The sequence below is a fragment of the Oryctolagus cuniculus genome, chromosome 16 (genome assembly GCF_051225735.1).
Source record: "Oryctolagus cuniculus isolate XC-2025 breed Fujian yellow rabbit chromosome 16, ASM5122573v1, whole genome shotgun sequence".
Lineage (NCBI taxonomy): Eukaryota > Metazoa > Chordata > Mammalia > Lagomorpha > Leporidae > Oryctolagus > Oryctolagus cuniculus.
In genome coordinates, this window is record NC_142882.1 from 64903287 (window position 1) to 64918857 (window position 15571).

Below are 15571 nucleotides of genomic sequence, written 5' to 3' on the forward strand. Positions count from 1 at the left end.
GTTCAGAGAGATTTGGTTTTGAAATGTGACTATTCCTTAAAAAATAGTGAGCTTGAACAGGTAACTGAAAATTTCTAATCTATGAACTGTATACCATAATTGTACCTACTCCAAAGAGCTCTTAGACTTAATTCAAAGGTGGCCTGGTATGTGATAGAAACTTGCTGAATCTCTCTTCCACCCACCCATCCTCTCTGCAGAGAAGATTAAAGATTATTACTCGGGTTTTTGGATGTATGTGTATGATATGCATGCATGTGCTTTGTGTGCACCTGCACACATGCATGTGTGTGTGGTTTCTACTATTTCTAAAGTAGTGATACCAAGAGAATCCACCAATGCTGTTGAGAATCTGCATGTGCCAAGCATTAGTAACTTCCTCAGTCCATGCAGCTGTAGACAAGGCATTATAACTTCATTGTACACAATAGAATTATAGCATAGAATTCAAGTAACTTTCTTGGGGTAACAGAGATATTAAATGCCAGACTCAAGACGGAAACCCAGACACTTACACTGCCTCTGCTTAGTGTAGCTCTCCTGGAACATTGTGGGGGTCAGGAAATGCAGTGCTTGTGAAGTATTTACAGAGCAGTGCACATCACATTAGATGTCCTGTTGCCAACAGAAGTGCTCAGGTCAAATGGATCTGAATCTGACGACCTTCATCTGGCTGGAGCATCTCTTGGAGTGGAATGACCACTCTCTCAGGGAAGGAATTAGAAATGTGGTATTGGACCCCCAATGTCAAACAACACTGAGTGTCATAGCACAGTTGTGAGGCTGTATTTTACCTTGCACTTTCAAGTGGGTTTTATCCAATGCAAGTACACACAGACAAAAGTCGACTTTGAATTTTTTTTTATTTAATAATCTTATCACAGGAAGAGCACACAGTTAAGTAACAAGGAAGGCCACTTTGGGATGTGTAACATGGGAGACTTGCAGACTTATGTGGTTAAAGGATGCCAAAGCGCACAACTAGAAGCTGCACACTGCCTGCACTGCGGCTGCAAGGGTTTCAGTCGGCTGATGGGGCTGATGGAGACTGGAGAGAGTGGCACTGACAGCTGCCTTGGGCTGCTCCGTGTTATCTTACAGAGTGAAGTCTTCTCACTTTGACCGCTGGTGTGCAAAACCATTATGCCATAATGACATAATAGAAAAATACATTTGTGAGCTTACATAACCTAAATCCAGAAAAAAAAAAGCCCAGCTAAATCCTTTGCAGACACTGCCAGGGACAATAAATAGAAAAGATGAACCCTTCGTGCCATCGTTGGTTAGGAACTCTTTTCAGCACTGCAGTCGGCTGTTCTTCTAAACAAAGAGAAGGTGACGATGGCCAGGTACACAGAGCTCTTCAGGAGCAGGAGCAGGTAGGTGTAGTACACAGAGCTATTTGTGAGCTGCAGCCGCAGGACATCTAGGAGAAGTCACTTAATTAATTTTGCCTGTTCTTTTAACAAGAGAAGATATATTGTTGAGGAGGGAGTCACAAATGGTTACTTCAGATAACCAACATTGAAGTGACATCCTCAACTACCAACCACCACCATCAGTAAGAGAAAGACAGTTTGGAATTAATCTTGCAAGTCAAATTGATCAACAACTTCTACTAAATTCACTTAGAACATGCCAAATATTTAAAAGTAAAGTTGAATTTTTTATGAACACGTCCAGTAGAGGAAATAGTACTTGTAAAAACTAGATTTTATAATTTCTTCATGCAGAGTATGTCTCTAAATAATAATAATAGATCATATTCATTAACTACTAGCCAGATATCAAACACTATTCTGAGACTCTTACATGCAAAGCTTTACTCATATTTAATCTTTATAATGACCTACAAGAGAGAAAACCAGAAATTACTTTTATCCCCATTTTATAAGTAGGAAAACTGAAGGCGCAGCAATAATTTGCTTGATTTCATGCATTTAGTAAGTACCAGAGCCTAGATTTTAACCTCAGCAATATGACTTTATGAACACATCCTTACCTACTCTGTGATCCTGCATCTCCCTGTGCAAGTAAACACCCCAGAGATTAACAGCTAAAGGATAAAGTTGAATTGCTGATTTGCAAGTGTCTGAGCCACTATACCTTGGGCATGCAGTGAACTTTTAGGAAGGGTACAACCCACGGAAATTTGATGGTGTTCACAGTGGAGTGAGTGGGATATTTTAGCAAAAGGGCAATATAGAAAATGGAAGAAAACAGCTAATCCAAATGAGCTTGAGGTGTTAGGTGTTTCTGACACACAATCATGTTTTTCTTAAATATCTCTCCCTGGGAGTGATGGTATTATTATGTAATGACTCTTAATATCCTCGTAAATTTGCAAGAAAGTTGTCATGTCAAGGAATGATTAAAGACAACAATAGTGGTCCATCACAGCCTCTCAGTGAGCCAGGCCACCAAGTCTCTTCCTGTGGTGATTTGCATTTTACATGTTCTGTCTTCCTAGAGTCAGAAGTTCAGGATTCCTAGCCGCTGCTGTAGAAAGGATCTCCCTGCTCTTGGTCAAGTCAAAGATTACACCCTCCTTGCCTGGTGCCACAGCTGAGCTCCTGAATTCCTCTGATACTGGAAATAAAGGAAAGATCAACAGGGCTGCAGTCAATGACTTGAGGCCTGTTCTTTTTGCACACTTAGGAAGAAAAGGCTAAAAATTAGCACTTATGCTATGTCTGCTTACTGATATACCCCATGCTAGATATTTTAGTTCTGAGCCCTTTTTGTTAACTGAATATGATGTCATCATTTTCGGTTGCAGATGATTACAAAATGGAAGTTCCTGACCCATATTCATGCAACTAAGCATTAAGAGAGCTGAGGCCAGTCTGATCCGTAGTAGTCTGAAGCCCAGGCCCTTATCCACTCCCCACCATGTGTCTATCACATCTTGAGGCCTTGGCTTTAGAATTTCTTGTTCTGTGACTCTTATCTCAAAGGATGAACCAGAGAAAGTATACTAACTCCTCAATTGATGGTCTGAATTGAAATATCTTATCTAGCTCTGTGACATGAGTAAGAAACTTAATTTAACTCATGTCTTCATCTGTAAAATGGAGTGGGAGGGGAGGGTGGCGAGAGGGTGGATCATTGTATGCCTTCATAGAAGTATTAGAATTAAGAAAATTCTTGCAGAACACAAGCCAAAGCCTTCTATAGAAAAGTCACTAATTGCCAGTTCATGATATTAGCAACTAGCAAGAACCAAAGATAAAAAATTTACAAGCAAAAGCTGATAGAAGTAAGTTGATATCTTGCTTTCTCCAGTCATTAGAAACAACAGATAGTCCAGAACATGTCACTTTCCTTTGATTTAGTCATCTCATACCCAAACAAGTTACTGAAGGATCTGTGTTTTTCTCTTATCAGGCTTTTCTGCCTCAAGCCAGGGAAGTTCAAAAGTTAGGAAGATTGGGGGGAAATATGCCATGGCATGACATAAAGGCAGACATGCATAAAAACTTACCCTTTGCATATCCAAGATGGTCTGGTTTGCCTTCCATATCTGTAGTTCCCAACACAGTGCCTGCCACAAAAAACATGTTTCATTGACCCAAAGGAAATGGCGGGTTAATTTAAAAGATCGCTCAGTCTATTGTGCACAATCCAACCATTATTATTATTCTGCCATACTCCAATGGAAGACCAAGAATCAAGATGACCAGAAGGAAAAAAAATAATGGTATAGCATGGCATGAAGCAAACATCAACAAAACTTCCACTTTCATCTTTCTTTTTTTAAGTCTATACAATTAGTTGTACTGATTTTTTTTTTTTTAACAGGCAGAGTTAGAGAGACAGAGAGAAAGGTCTTCTTTCCATTGGTTCACCCCCGAAATGGTCCCTATGGCTGGCGCGCTGCGCCAATCCGAAGCCAGGAGCCAGGTGCTTCCTCCCGGTCTCCCATGTGGGTGCAGGGCCCAAGCACTTGGGCCATCCTGCACTGCCTTTCTGGGCCACAGCAGAGAGCTGGACAGGAAAAGGAGCAACTGGGACAGAATCCAGCGCCCCAACCAGGACTAGAACCCAGAGTACCGGCGCCGCAGGCAGAGGATTAGCCTAGTGAGCCACAGCTCCGGCCTTCTTTTTTTTTTTCTTTTTTAAGATTTATTTTATTTGAAAGAGAGTTACAGAGAAAGGTAGAGACACAGAGAAAGGTCTTCCATCTGATGGTTCACTCCACAGATGGCCGCAACGGCCAGAGCTGCGCCGATCCGAAGCCAGGAGCCAGGCGCTTCTTCCGGGTCTCCCAAATGGGTACAGGGGCCCAAGGACTTGGGCCATCCTCCACTGCCTTCCGAGGCCACAGCAGAGAGCTGGATCAGAAGAGGAGCAGCTAGGACTAGAACCGGTACCCATATGGGATGCTGGGTCTTCAGACCAGGGCGTTAACCCACTGTGCCACATAACTGGCCCCCCATTTTCGTCTTTCAAACAGGCATTCTCAGAATAGTTCTGATACATAGAACAATGAATACAAATACTAGTTAATCATCTGTACCCATTATTTGTGTTTATGTATATAAATTTATATATATTGATACATATAACGCCTGTCAACAGAAAAGGGAGATAATTATTAAAACTGAGCCTTGGGGCTGGCACTGTGGCGCAGTAGGTTAATCCTCTGCCTGAGGCGCTGGCATCCCATATGGGCGCCGGTTCTAGTCCCAGCTGCTCCTCTTCCGATGCAGCTCTCTGCTATGGCCTGGGAAAGCAGTAGAAGATAGCCCAAGTCCTTGGGCCCCTGCACCCAAGCGGGAGACCCAGAAGCTCCTGGCTTCGGATCAGCACAGCTCCAGCCTTTGCGGCCATCTGGGGAGTGAACCAGCAGATGGAAGACCTCTCTGTCTCTCCCTCTCACTGTCTGTAACTCTAACTCTCAAATAAAAATAAATAAAATCTTTAAAAAACAAATATGCGCCTGACATTTCAGAAATAGTGTGATTTTCTGTAATTGAGTCAATACAATTCAGGTATATTTCTGTAGATGAAGATGTCAAAATGAATGAAGGATTTTTTTTTCTCTTATCAAAAGAAGATTTACTGTATTAAGCCAAGGAAGTTCAAAAGTTAAGATAATCGAAGGAAAAATGTGCCATAACATGATTTAAAGACAGGTGTACTTACGATTTTCAGACCCAAGACTACTTGGTTTTCTTTTCTTTTCCACTGCTCCCAACACAGTACCTGCCATGAAATAAGTGTTTCATAAACATTTGTTCAATGGAAAGGTAAACTTAAAAAGATAGCACACACTGCTGACCTGAAATTTTGTGCCCAAAGTAACTGTGTTCAATCCTACAATCCACACAAAATTTTACATGTTGGGAGGACTCGGTCTTAGAGAAATTTCTCATCTCAGTAGAGGAAAGTAGTCAAAACCCACAATTCATGTACATAATTTCTTTGAGGTGTGGTGTTTGTGGACATGATAAAAATATTAATAAGAGGTAATACCTGCAGAGAGGTCATTTTTGTGCCAGTCTCTATGTTAAAACTTCATATGCATTATCTTGTTTAATTTGCTAATAACATTTATTCAAGTTGCATTATGGATGGCCCCTCATTATGAATGAAGAATAAAGTTTAAAGTGTGTAGGTAACTTACCAAGATCATACCAGTAAATGACAGAGCCAGTATTCACAGGATAGTTGTGGGAGATTAAAACAGGGCATGTGGAAAGTGATTTATAAAAATTATCCACAGAAATATATATAAAATACTTTACAAAGAGACAACATAATATTCCACCATTGTGGGAATTAAGAAACTCTGTTCCAATATCTTAATTATTCTTAACTAAGGGACTTTCTATTATCATTGTTACAGGAGCTCTGTTACAGGGGACAGAAAGAATGTCAAATCGCTTTAAAAACTTGATATGAGAATTGTGTTTATCTAAGATGCTATGAAAAATAAACATATGTACAAAGATAAAGTTGTTTAAAATGGATGGAAGAAAACAGAGTCACAGTAGTATTATTTTTATCTTTTTCTGCTAGATGTGTTCTTGTCCATGTGGATATGAGTCTGGTATGCAGTTTTACACACTGGTGATATTCCTATGTCTGCATGCTCTTAAAAAATGGATTTGAGATATAAACCTTTGAGTACATCCCAAGAATGAAAATGTTAATATGATCATGTTTGCACATTTAAGAACCTTTAAGAACTGAATTTAACGGATCTTAAAAGTCCTTTTTTTCTCTCAAAGACTTTATGCATTAAATGTAGATGCAAATCACTATTACCATGTATTAATTAAGTACAATTACTCATGATAAAATCCACATGTGTGTACCGCATTCTCTCAATCAAGGTTGGTCAGAAACTTTGAATAAATTAGTTTTATCTTTCTTAAGAATCACTTCATTGTTCTCTACTTTCATATTATATTTTTAAACTTTTATCCCCAAAAAATTGAACAAGCAGCATTAAAAATTTTCTGTAGAAAAACATTAATGGAAATCTCTCCCTAATTTTGTTGCTATGAGAAACCCAAGAAAGGCATTTGTTTTAGAATTTAATGCACAATCCTTAGTGATTAGAAACAATGTCTGTTTTTCCCCTGTATCTCATCAGCTTTGAGTCATACTCATCCTAGTTTCTTGTTCACATTTCCACTCAGGCCTGGCAGATGCCAGCCGTACAATAAATGCTTGTTGAACAGTATCCCAATGGCTACAAACAGTTGTTATGGAGAATATACATAATTGTACATATTACATTCAGGCAATCTTTAATGATGAAATTTTACCTAACAGTGGTGTATGAAATTGGAATCCGAGAAACCCAAGACTGCCAAAAAACTCCAGCAGCCAAGGTTATTCTGTTTTTCATTGAACCACTGTCTGATGGACATTTTGATCAGAATGCCATTTTGTCACTAAAAACTAACTCATTGTTTGCAGGTTAAACTTTGTGTACAACGGATCTTCAAAAAGTTCATGGGAATGGAATTAAAAGATAAATTTAGTTGGTGCAAAAAATTGAAATCCATAATTTTTTCATAATATATATTTTCTGTGAACTTTTTGAAGATCCCTCAAATAGCAAAATTGAAATAGTTTGCTTTGCTTGTTAGAATGTTCCTGGAAAATGCAGACAATGCATAATTGTTCTTCTTTACCAATCAAGTCAAATCATCAAAAGTGGAAACTTTTTTTAGCATTTATGGTGTGCTAAATTCCTAGATGCTTTCACATAATTGCTTCATTTTATCCATATAACATTCTAAAACCATTGTGTGATCTTAATATTTTGGATGATGAAATGGAGGCAAAGAAAGGTTAAGTAAAATTTTTGCTTTTTTTTTAATCCAAAGCCTATTCCGTTTTAATCCTATGGGAAAATAGCAGGCCATTTATATTAACATTAAATGTAACGAGATTTAAGAAAAGTTTGTATCTATTTATTATTAATACTTAACAAAAAAGAAGGGGCATTCCCTCTCAAAAGAGTTTTCTGGGAAGTTACATTTGTATCTACGTACCTTTGTTTATTGCAGGAAAAAGAATCTCTTGTTTACTTTCTCTTGTATTTTCGTGTTCGACAATGCATCTGTGTTCTTTATCGAATGACTTCTGAGGCACAGTTAGCCAGCTAAATTTCATATATGTGCCGTTAATCTTCATGGTGTTTCCTTCCTGGGATTCCAGAATCGTATCACCATTCTTCTCTTTCCAGTACACCTTGATGACATCAGGGAAGAATTTCTCAAGCAGACAAAGATATGTCCCAGCCTTATGCAGTTTTGTTTCAGCAATGGAAGGGAGAAAAATAGTGGGCTTGGGAGAAAAGTCTCCATCCAGCTTTTTATCTGGTGGAAGGATGGTGGGAAATAAAACATCAGAAGGAATTGTTAGAGAAATACAAACGTTGCATGGTTTGGAACTACCTAGTCATAGCAATAGGAAGACAAGTTGCTGCTGATTTGGTGCTGCCACGGTGCTTCATCCATGGAAGATGGACAGGGTTAGGTGGGGCAGAGAGGAAACCAGGTAACTTTAATGATCTCCCTTCCCATGAGAACCCGTGTTCCCTTCTAAGGTGCTTCCCTTCCCATTCTTTGATAATGCTCTCCCTGGCCACTTAACTCACATCCTCCTACTCTCCGTTTCTGGGTACTTTCACTCTAACTGATTCTGGAAGGCATCCTTTTTATCTTATTTCCAACGACAAGAGGAAATGCTTCATTTTTATTTTTAACAATATGCAGTCACTTAAGTGGGACTGTACATCCACAAGTACTTACAATCTATCAAGTTGATCTTATCTTCAAATGTGGCTCCCATGCTCAGTTCTGAAGTTCATTGAATTCTCCTTGTTTATTTCCAGCTCTATATAGCATCACACTTTCACATCTGAACCACTCCAGGTTTTTGAGAACGGCAGTATTTAACCCCACGCCTCCAATTTATTTATCTCGGAATTTAGAAGCAAAACCTTTCCAAAACTTCTATTTAAAAATCTGATTCTTTTTAGAAATGTACTTGTGTTAATGTTATCAAGTAAAGCACTTAGCAAACTTTTATTTTGTTTTAGAAATGTTCACCAAAATTACATTTTACTTGGAAATTCATTTGAAGTTTAAGCATAACGAAGGATACCCCACTGCAGGGTGTGGGGGGCATTTAGCGCAGCAGTTAAGTCACCACTTGGGACACCCACATTCCCTATTGGAGTGCCTGGTTGGATTCCGGGCTCCCCTGCTTCCATTCCAGCTTGCTGCTAACGTGCACCCTGGGAGGCAACACGTGATGACTCAAGTAATTGGGTCTCTGCCTCCCATGTAGAAGACCCAGATTGAGTTCCAGACTCCTGGGTTAGGCTTCGCCCAGCCTTGGCTGTTGTGGGCATTTAAGTAGTGAATCAGTGAATGGAAAAACCTTTCTCTGCTCCCCCTCTTTCTCTGTATCTCCACATTTCAAATAAGATAAAAATAAATAAATGATTTTTTAATAAAGAGAATGAACAGGGAGTGTGTTTTCGTATTTGCTTTAATATGAATGTACCCTACTAGTGAGGATCTCTATATCTGTCAGCAACTCCATATTTTGACTCAGATTTTTTTCAGTTGTACATTATATTTATATAATTTTAGTAAATATATTAATGAATCTAATTTTTATTTTTGGAATCTGTTTTTTCATGGAAATATCTCTGGTTTATTATAATCAACTGAAAATCAAGTGATGAACTTAAAATTTCCATATGATACCACACTATTCACTGCCTCTTGTTCCTTTGTCTTATCCAGATTCTTTAAGTTTTATTCTTTTAAGGATAAAATGAAACTTGAAATCTATAACTTTCTCAGTGTAATAGTTAACTAAACATTAACTAGTATACTTGATTGTATATAATTAGTACCTATACTCTGAATCATTATCTTACATGGAATTTTAAAATATTACTTTTTAAATGTACACACTGAGAGTGTTTTTATGGTTAATTGTTTTTCATCATGCATAGGGGACAACCATTTCATTTTATTTGAATCATGACTACAATGGCTACCAGATATTTTATTTATTTAAAAATAAATGAAGCTATCTGAATCATTTCTGCACATCTGTTTGCATAATCAAATAATACATTTCACGTAAATTGCCTAAGTTGTTTGTATTTTAAGATGCAGCATGCATATTCCATATGAATGTAAAAATATCAACGATATATTCAGTTGGAAGTATGATACTACAAATGTACATATGAGTATTTAGGCATTATCTATTTCTTATTTTTTTTCTTTTATCAATTAAATAGTTACAACTATTTCATATGTCAATATGTGTTTCAGGTTTCTAATGAGTTTCAACTTTATTTAATTGATTTTATCTCTTCATCATTTCCTCTATGCGTTTAAAATTTTTTCAGATGCATATGAGCAGAAGTAAACTTTATTGGCCATAAATTAAACTTACCAACTATAAATTTTAGGACCAATAAAATGTTGATGTTATAAATGATAGCAATTAAGGTAGAATATTAAGATTTAAAGTACACAGCAAGATGATTAAATTTCTGTCAAGTAATGAAAAAGTCTGCTAACAAGAAATAAATACCTCCAAATTCAGTTTTTTGCATGAGTGGCTGATACAGTCTTCCATCGAAGCACTTAGAGGCAGAGCTGAGCCCTCTAAGGGTCTCCTGCTCTGTATTACCCACTGCAGACTACTCTCCATGGAGAGAATACAACTCTCCCCTTCCATTTGAGTTAGAACATTTACTGGCACCTATGTTGGACAATGTGCCAATTGCTTTATTTACACGGTCTCATTCAAATCTCATACAAGCCACTGAGTTCATGCTACTGTCCCATTGTGCAGATTAGGGTGCTGAGGTCAAAGAACAATCTCCCAAGCTCACTAAGCTTAAGTGGTGGAACCAGAACTCCATGTCTGTCTGATTGTGAAACGTAAACTCTTTCCATCAGAAACAACAATATGTCTACTCTATTGAGTCTATCTCAAACTTACCTGCCATAATAAATTTTGTCCCAGAGCCAAACACTTTAATGAAATCACTATGTACTTTATAAATGAGTATTTTACAGAAGACCATAGGTACATAAAACTAACTCCTATTACAATATTTATACACTATTGTCTATGTTCTCTTTTTGTGTTAGCATTATTTACTTACAACTTTATTTTAATTTTATTTGAAAGGCAGAGAGACAAGAAAGATCTTCATCTATTAGTTCAACCACGGCTGGTTAGGCCAAGCACCAGGAACTTAATCCAGTTCTCCCACATGGGTGGCAGGAACCCAGGTACTTGAGCCCATCATTTGCTGTCTGCTGAGGTGTACATTAGCAGAACGCAGTAATTGGAAGCAGAATAGCCAGGATTTGGACCAGGCAGTCCGATTCAGGGTGCAGACATCCCAAGAAACACCTAATTGCTGCAATGAATGCCAGCCCCCACAACATTGCTTTAAAATCTCTCCTATGATTTTTGCATCAAATCCCCATCACAATCATCTTTTTCCTAAATAATCTATTATCCCAACATGATCATTTCTTGCCTTCCACCTATGACCTTGTAAATACCATATTCTTCTGATACTTACCTATGACAACAAGTTTTGTTCCAGCACCGAAGACTTTCTCATAATAGTTCCACAGTGATTCAGCCTGTATTAAAAACTTTAGACTAATCACATCTCCCTGACTTCTTCAAATTCTAGTGGCAACAGAATGATGGGCTGGGATTCTCAAGAGACCTCAGTTCTTTTCCTCATGCATTTTGCTCAAAGAAAATTCTGTGGCTGAGTAAATCAAATAACTTAATTTTTTTGGTGCTTTATTTATACAAAAACCATTATATGAGTGTAAGTCCATTAAACATCACTGCCAGTACTAACATGAAGTCAAAATGAAACAAAATATGAAAAATAAATTTGGTTAAAAGTGTTATGAAAATGCAAGATGTTCTTATTATCATCATTATTTTTATTAGCAATCTGTATGATCTGATTGTGTGGTCCAATATGACCCTTTAATCTCCTAGGACCAAACCTTGCTTATCCTAATAGAAACTCCAGCATTTTGAAGGGGCAGTTACCTCCCCAGCAATAAAGGAGGGAGAGTTGTTCCTCTGCCTTCCATTTGTATTCTGCTTTGCTCTTTTGTGCCTGGGATTCTCTAAACCATCATCCCAGGAAACCTATCTTTCACACACTCTATCTTTAACTGCCTATCTATTACATAGTCTATCATCTTGTCTTCACTACTCTGTTAAGACAATCCAAGGGAGCATTGGCTGACACCTAATAAATGCAGTCAGTATATGGAAGTGCTTCACTTGTGTTGTCCAAAACAAATGGCTTTTTTTTTTTCCCCAATCAACAGAACAACATATTGGAATCCCAACTTCAGCCTCAAACTGACTTGTATCCAGCTCATGCCAAAGTCCAGCTTGGAACTCCTGTCCGGCCCTCCAAGGCAAAATGGCTAGAGAAATGGCAGGAGGCATAACAGAAATCCATCTTCTAATTGTCATTTTAGATCACTGAATGTGATCTGCCTAACTACACTTGTTGAGGTTCCCCAACTGGGCATGGCATGCAATGTTAGGAGACCATAATGCTGGTGCAGTGACAGCACTTAACACCCGTTTCTCCCATTCTCACAAGTGGCTGTTGTAAACTGTCCACTCTTTACCGAACTTCCCTCCTAAAGGGCCGACATCTCTTTCATTTTGATAATATGTTGTACTTGTTTTAAATAAAAAATTAATAAAAAGTTCATATTCCACCACGCTTTTACCTTTTTTTTAGAATAAAATTTTACTCTTTATAAATTTTACTCTAGCTTCTTGCTAGATAATCACAGGTCTTTTTCTTCTCCTTTCCTTAGAGCTTTTGGTCTTCTACTTTTATTTAATGACCTGACTATGTTTGTGTATTATATTTTAGGTCTTCTCAAATAGATTTTGGAAATACATTAAGTCATTGTTAGATTACTCACTGTAGCATGTTTTTCTCTTTTTTAAATGTTTATATATTTGTATCTACTTGAAAGCTACAGTGTTAAAAAGAACAAGTGAGAGATTTTTCCATCTCTAATATACTATTATTATTATTATATACTACTATATATAATATACAATGTATGGTGTACATATGGTATATACTAATACACTATTAGGGCATTTCATCAAATTATTCTGCCACACATGGCATATGGATTTTGGAAGCAATAATTCCTACACAAATTAAGAAAGGAACAGTGCTCCTGAGCATAAGACCTCCTGCCTCTCTGGCAGCCACAGGTCAAGGAACACGGTCTGGGCCTAACCTAGAGTGTTTACCTGCTAGACTGAGGCTGTTGAGCGCTGGGATTATGTTTTGTCTACCCTTTTTTCTCCAGCATCCAACACAAAAATTGTCTTCAGTCTATGAATGATCAAATGACGATGGAAAACCACAAAGACTTTTTTCATGGACCTTGGAGCTGAGATGCCTTCTTGTCAAACTTGCAAATTTCAGGAAACTGGGCCAACTCCAGGCAATATAACAAGATTCACAATTGTACTAACTTAGACTGATCATCTGCCTTTAAGAAGTTAGAGAAGTAAGTGTGATTTATTGTCATCTGATAGTATTTACTGTAAGAATTAATTTTTTACTTTGTTGTTAGGGAGAAGATAAAGCCAGTAATATATATTCTGCCAGTTATTGTGACAAAGGACTACTATGCTCATAGGAAATTATTAGCAAAAGGTCATTAGTAAAATTCTGTTTTGATATATCTCACTTAATTGATCTTTTACAAAAGAATATTTTGAACTAGTAACTTACACGAATGGTTTACAGGCATGGTCTCACAGTATTTTAACTTCTTGCTTGAGTCTGCCTTTTTGATGTTTATACATTCTAAAAGTTGAATTTCAACCACTTAGAGAAGGGAAGAAACCATTTTCAAAGTAGTTTTGTTTCCATATCTAGTAGCCAATAGTTGCAAAATTACTGTTTATGTGCCAAGGTCAAGAACGTGGCAGATCTTACACTGATTTTTCTGAGAAGCTTCTATCAGCTTTTCAGTACTAGATTAAAAATAGTTTTTTTTTTTTTTTTTTTAAAATAATCACTTACCAGGAGGAGTTACTATGAGCTTAGTTCCTTTTCCAAATATCTTGATCCAAACATTCTGGGTCATCACAGTGGTGACAGCTTCTACAAAAATCTCAGGCTTCTTTAAGGCTTTATGAGGGGGTGGTAGTTTCACACCTTTGCTCAGGGAATCTGATCTTCTGGGCCCCTTTGGAAGTCCTTGAATATAGGTTTCTGTTGCATCTGATAATAAATTCCCTGGTAAATTGGCCTCCTAAGTAGTCTGTTCCCCGTGAGACACAGATCTTTGAAGTGTGCCAGCATAAATGCAAAGGGGACGAGCAGGGGCAGAAAAGAGAGGCCATCCTTTCAGCCAGTGTTTCTGAATTGCCAAGGAAAGTATTCAGAGAATTAAGTATTTTTTTTCTTTTTTTCCAATTTCCAGGTGTTCAGTTGAGGTTGCAACTGCTCAGAGAGTACATCAAAGGGAAAGACACTCTGTTCTCAGACACACCAGGGCCTCCCTGTTAGCAGTCTGGGAATGTGCTTCTGAAAGGAGAAAGCACTTTTGCAGCTGAAAAGCTAAGGTGCCAACACAGGCGAACAGAAGTCTCCAGGCCGGCACCGCGGCTCACTAGGCTAATCCTCCACCTTGCGGCGCCGGCACACCGGGTTCTAGTCCCGGTCGGGGCGCTGGATTCTGTCCCGGTTGCCCCTCTTCCAGGCCAGCCCTCTGCTGTGGCCAGGGAGTGCAGTGGAGGATGGCCCAGGTGCTTGGGCCCTGTACTCCATGGGAGACCAGGAAAAAGCACCTGGCTCCTGGCTCCTGCCATCGGATCAGCGCGGTGCGCCGGCCGCAGCGCGCCGGCCGCGGCGGCCATTGGAAGGTGAACCAACGGCAAAGGAAGACCTTTCTCTCTGTCTCTCTCTCTCACTGTCCACTCTGCCTGTCAAAAAAAAAAAAAAAAAGTCTCCAGAAGCAGTGAGTACTCCCCCCAAACTGATGAGGGTGCAGCTGCAAGGGCAGAGGAGAACAGGCCTGATGACGTCACCCCGTGTCCACTCCACATCCCGCTGCCCGGGCCTAGGTCCTGTGAGGAGGCCTCTGCCTCTGACCTCTGCCGTGAAGATATGAGCAGAGTTGCAGTGGCCAAGTGGTCAAGTGTCCTTTCACAGCCAACTGGAGGAGATGAGGGTTGGGTGAAAATTATGTTTGGAAAGGGGTTTTTTAAACTGAGGATTCTGAATTAATATGACTTGAAACTGCTGATGACCCTTTTCACCTATCTATGGTAGCTGTGAATGATGCCCACTCAATCTCTTTGTATCCTCTGCTTTTCCTTATTCTGAGAGCATGAGGAAAATTATCAGAAGCCACAGGAGTTGCCTGTACATCAAGAACCATGAAAGGTTTAACCTAATAGAATGCAAAAGAAAAGCAATGAATTATCAGGGCATTTATTTAATTTATGATCAAATATAAGAAGTTTATGAAGAACACAGAAGTTTTTTTTTTTTTTTTTTTTTTTTTTTTTTACTTTTTAAAAAATTTATTTTAAAATCCTTCCTTAGAAATGTTTTTCTAGAAAGAACACAGAAGTTTTTGAAGAAAACAGTATAAAATTTTACAAAAGCCATAAAAGAAAACCTGGATAATATAATCATGAAGGAAAAATGCCTATTCTTAAGAGGCGATACCTCCTACATTCCTGTTTAAATGGACAACATTCCAGTCAGAAATACTAGGACATTTATTGCTATGACAGGCTAAATAGGTTGATATCAAATTCTTTAAAGATGAATAAATATGAGATAATTGAGAAAGAATTTTTGGAAAAATAGGAGTGAATAGACATTTGGCAGAGTAAATCTTAATACCTATTACAAAGCCACTGACCTAAGAATATGAAACAGATAAAAAAGCAGATAAACTCTAGAAAATGTTCCAAGTATCTGGATATTTGAAATGTGATGCAGCATTTTCAAACT

The 15571-nt window shown here is 38.3% G+C and overlaps 1 protein-coding gene across 6 annotated transcripts; it reads right to left on the reverse strand.

The window, feature by feature from the left end:
• Window positions 1–844: 844 nt before the first annotated feature.
• On the reverse strand, window positions 845–13762 carry TARP (TCR gamma alternate reading frame protein). 6 transcript variants are annotated; one of them, XR_011383146.2, is made up of 5 exons: window positions 13625–13762; window positions 7515–7841; window positions 5149–5208; window positions 3485–3544; window positions 845–1426 (listed from the first exon to the last, which is right to left on the reverse strand). XR_011383146.2 is itself a non-coding variant. In XM_089316122.1 (5 exons), the coding sequence occupies exons 2-5, from the start codon at window positions 7654–7656 to the stop codon at window positions 1284–1286; spliced, it is 405 nt and encodes a 134-aa protein (XP_089172248.1). In that variant the 5' UTR covers window positions 7657–7841; window positions 11099–11737; the 3' UTR covers window positions 845–1283. The 6 variants fall into 6 exon arrangements, 2 of the variants coding, with proteins under 2 accessions (XP_089172248.1, XP_089172249.1); XR_016223065.1 differs by lacking the exon at window positions 13625–13762 and adding an exon at window positions 11099–11231; XR_011383147.2 differs by lacking the exon at window positions 13625–13762 and adding an exon at window positions 8277–8414.
• Window positions 13763–15571: the final 1809 nt, after the last annotated feature.

Excerpts from the sequence above, each read along its gene's own strand:
- TARP (XM_089316122.1), bottom strand. The coding sequence starts at position 7,656 with ATGAAGATTAACGGCACATATATGAAATTTAGCTGGCTAACTGTGCCT. Across the intron at positions 3,545-5,148 it reads TAGTCTTGGGTCTGAAAATC|GCACTGTGTTGGGAACTACA; the intron begins GTAAGTACACCT and ends TTTTTGTGGCAG. Across the intron at positions 1,427-3,484 it reads CCATCTTGGATATGCAAAGG|ATGTCCTGCGGCTGCAGCTC; the intron begins GTAAGTTTTTAT and ends GACTTCTCCTAG.